The sequence below is a fragment of the Orycteropus afer genome, unplaced genomic scaffold, assembly GCF_000298275.1.
Source record: "Orycteropus afer afer isolate SDZICR_OR568_19922 unplaced genomic scaffold, OryAfe1.0 scaffold00014, whole genome shotgun sequence".
NCBI lineage: Eukaryota > Metazoa > Chordata > Mammalia > Tubulidentata > Orycteropodidae > Orycteropus > Orycteropus afer.
The window spans coordinates 2,020,400-2,024,434 of record NW_006921601.1 but is presented as its reverse complement, the minus strand read 5'-3'; the positions used below and the strand labels follow the sequence as shown (position 1 = coordinate 2,024,434).

At 45.8% G+C, this 4,035-nt stretch overlaps 1 protein-coding gene across 1 annotated transcript in view; it reads left to right on the top strand.

The window, feature by feature from the left end:
• Positions 1-1,766: 1,766 nt before the first annotated feature.
• The window catches only part of HPX (hemopexin), a 9,723-nt gene continuing 7,454 nt past the window's right edge, over positions 1,767-4,035 (top strand). The window contains exons 1-4 of the mRNA XM_007956436.1: positions 1,767-1,846; positions 2,221-2,285; positions 2,389-2,460; positions 2,626-2,747. Of these exons, the coding sequence (XP_007954627.1) occupies positions 1,767-1,846; positions 2,221-2,285; positions 2,389-2,460; positions 2,626-2,747 (339 nt within the window). The remainder of the gene's footprint in view (positions 1,847-2,220; positions 2,286-2,388; positions 2,461-2,625; positions 2,748-4,035) is intronic.

The following is a 4,035-nucleotide window of genomic DNA, read 5'->3' as shown; positions in this document are numbered from 1 at the left end:
AGAGGTTCCTAGGGGTGTGTGGGAAGGGGAAAGGGGGAGTTATTGTTTAAAGGGCTCTGAGTTTCTGTTAAGGATGATGAAAAACTTTGGAAAGAGTGTGGTGATTGCACAACATGGTGGATGTAATGTCTCTGAATTGGACCCGTAAAAAATGTTGACATGGCGATTTTTTTTTAACCACTTATTGTGATTAGGAGCTCTGGTGGCATAGTGCCTAAGGCATTTGACTGCTAACCAGAAGGCCATCAGTTCAAACCCACCAACCACTCCTCAGAAGAAAGATTGGGCAATCTACTTCCGTAGTGATATCACCTCGGAAACCTAAGAAGGAGTCACTTGAGTCAGATCTGATTCGATGGCAGTGAGTTGTTAGAGTTTTATTGTGATTGGGGTGAAATTTTACAGGGATATTTTCCATTCAATAGCTCATACACATTTTGTTTTGTGACACTGATTACAATCCCCGCAGTATGACAGCTCTCTTCCCACTTCCTCCATGTGTCCTTCTTTCCTTTGCATTCCTGCCCTCTGAGCTAGCTCTCTGTGTAAAATGTTGCCCTTTTGATCTCCCATGGTTAATTGTTCTAAGCAGTGCACCTACCTCCCTAGTGTAATTGTTCAGCTTGTATGCCTGTCTATTGTTTGGCTGAGACTTAAGCCATGGGAGTGAGTTCAATTCCAGGCCAAACATAGTCTCCCAGGTTTCAACAGTCTCTATCCGACCAGTAATCCTGGTCTTTTTTATGTTCTTTGAATTTTTTCTCCCCATTTTTCTCCCATTCTATCCAGGATCTCCTATTTTGATCCCTTTCTAAGTGACATTTATAGCCAGGTACCATCTATTTCTTCTGGTCTCAGAGTTGTGTAGGCTGAGATTCTCCTGGCCCACTAGTCCTGTGGACTAATTGTTTCCATGGGTCTTTGATTTTCTTTACTCTTCTTTGCTCTGAACAAGGAGAGACCAATAATTGCATCTTCAGTGGCTCCTTACTAGCTTTTAAGACCCTAGTTGCTACTTACCAAAGGAGGATGTAGAACAATGTTTTTGGGGACTATGTTATGCCAATTGAGCTTGATGTCCCCGGTGACCATGGTCCCGAGCCTGTAGGCCTAGTGACTCACTCCCTCAAAGTGCTTGGTTGTGGCCAAGAAGTTATCTTAACTTTTTCACCTGTTGGCTCTATAATATATATGAACATATTTATAGCACATACAAATATGTATGTAGGAATATATTCTTCTAAACCTATATATGGTCATGGGTATATTCCCATTCACCTACCCATATGGCAAATGTTTTATTATATATAGTTTTCCCACAATTATATCTATATAAAAGATTAACAGTAGAAATAAAATGTTTTTTTCTTTTTTTAAAAAATGCTAGTTCCTTCCTCTTCTCCTTTCCTACAGTGTAAAGGTAAATAAAACCATAGAATGGTAGTCTTCAATTTACCCCCTTCCCAGTCTTTATGGGAACCCCAACGCATGATAGGAATTGCAGCTGGGTATCAACATTATGGGCTCCTGCCCGAAAATTACAGAAGGGGGATGAGGGGCCAATGCCGGGAAGAGGGATTCCTGGACTCAGACTTCTGTCCAGACTCTGACCTTATTTGCAATGATGTAATCAGCCAATATTGGCATAGTCCTGGGAGGAGCTTATTCCCACTAGGGTTGGGTATGGGGTGGGGGTGCTGCTGCCGTCACTATATAGGGAATTCAACCGGGAGTCTAGAGCTGTCTTGTGGCCTCTCCAGCTCAGCATGGCTTGGGCACCAGGAGCACTTGTGCTGGGGTTTTTGGGCCTGTGCTGGTCTTTGGCCATCGCCCACCCTCTTCCTTCGTGAGTAAAGCTGGGACTAGGGCTGGAGGACTGGGGACTGGACTAAGGTGGGATAGGTCAGTGTTTTAAGTCTGGGGTAAATTGAGGGTAGGAGTCCCTGGATGGTGCAAATGGTTAATGCATTTGGCTACTAACTGAAAAGTTGGAGGTTCAAGTCCACTTCGAGGAACCTGGGAAGAAAGCCTGATGATCTACTTCTGAAAAATCAGTCACTGAAGACCCTAGCAAACCCAGTTCTTTTTTCCGACACATAGGGGGTTGCCATGAGTTGGAATCTACTTGATGGCAACTGATCTATTTTAGGTTTGGAGTCAAGAGCTAAGGGAGAGTGGTTGGTCCTAGTGGACCCAGACGTCTGTCTGCTTTCTTTCTAGGACTAGTGCCCCAGGGAATGAAGCTGAAGGTGGGAATGGAACCAAACCAGACCCAGACGTCCTTGGTGAGGCCCAAACTCCCTGAGTCTGTCTATCTTTCTGGCTGGGTCTCTGCCTTTTATCATCTAACTTGTCTTTTACTTTGCCATACTCTGCCCCCACCCTCAGAACGATGCTCAGATGGCTGGGGCTTTGATGCTGCCACCCTGGATGACAGTGGGGCCATGATATTTTTTAAAGGTAGGAGGGGCTGCACTGGGGTATTTGGAGGCCTTGGATTGGTCCCCTTCCCAGAGGGGTTCTCCATCTGTGTGCAGTCATAGGAATTATCTAAGGATATCATTCACAGCTTCTCTGTAGGCCAAAGATTTGTTCTGTGTTCCTGAGTGAATGTGGGTTTTTCAGGGGAGTTTGTGTGGAAGAGTTCCAGATGGGCCCGAGAGTCTATCTCAGAGCAATGGAAGAATTTCACTGGCCCCGTGGATGCTGCATTTCGCCGTGGTCATGACAGCGTCTTCCTGATCAAGGTACTGCTGGTCCAAAGTCAAGGTCGAGCCAGGAAGGGCTGGAATCTACACTAGAGGCCTTTCCCCAAGTGGTCCTGGCATGCAGCCCATGCCAAATAAGTACCAGATTTCCTCCATCTGTGCTTTCCTCTCCTTTCCCATAGATGGTCAGGTCAAGGGAGTATGTGCCTGTAGGCAGGGCAGGTACCACACATTCAGAGGCTATTCTTCATTCCTAATCTTAGTTCTTGATGTCTTTGCTACACCTCATGCTGTTGGCCACTCTTTCCTTCTTGACAATCTCTTTCTTTGGTTTCATGCCACTATATTCAGGTTCTGCTCACGTGACTGGGCAGGCTGTTTCCAGCACAATGGCACCTGGCCAAGGGACGTGTAGAGGATGAAGTCCAACTTGCTCTGCTCACCAAGCCACAGCGTTAGCCCAGCTCTCAGAGGAAGGGGCACTTGTACAAGAGTGCTGTGTGTTTGAGGTGTCTCTATGAACTTTGTTTTCCCTCTTGTCTCTTTCCCTGTTCTTCTCAGACTTCCCATCCTCTGTCAGTCCCCGAATATTTCTCAGGGATCTGTCCTAGCCCCTTGACACCCCCATTGGGTGATCTTAATCATTGCCATGGCTTTGAGGACTCTTTGTTATCGACACCAGTCTGGATGTCTCTCCTGAGCTCCAGACATCTCTTTCCAATTTCCTAGCAGACATCTCCAACTAAGATGTTCCAAAAAAAAGCCAAACCAAACCCATGACCATCACGGCAACCCAACGTGTTACAGACTGAAACTGCTCCACAAGTTTCCTTGACTGTGATTTTTATAGAAGCAGATTACCAGGCCTTTCTTCTGCAGCACCAGAAAGAAAAGTTCCAATCATCAACTTTTAGGTTAACTAGTTGAGTGCAAGTAGTTTTCACCACCCAGGGATCCTTTAGATGTTCCACAGGACCCCAAACTTAGCATCTCCAAAACTGAGTTTAGTGTCTTCCTCATAAACCAACCCTTCCTCCATGGTTTACTCTTTCAGTAAATAACACCACAAGAAGCCTGGTTGTTCCAAGCCAGATAACATGAGGTCTCATGATTTGGCCCTTGGCTATCTTTCCAGGTTTATCTCCTTCCCTGCCAGATTCACTGTGTGCCAGCTACGGGAGACAACATAAGCTCTCTGAGCACACTTTGCTTCCTTATGTCTGTTGTGTTGTTGTTATGTGCCCTCGAGTCGGCCCCAACTCATAGCGACCCCTCCTTGGGTTTCCAAGGCAGTATCACTATGGAAGTAGATTGCCCAACCTTCCTT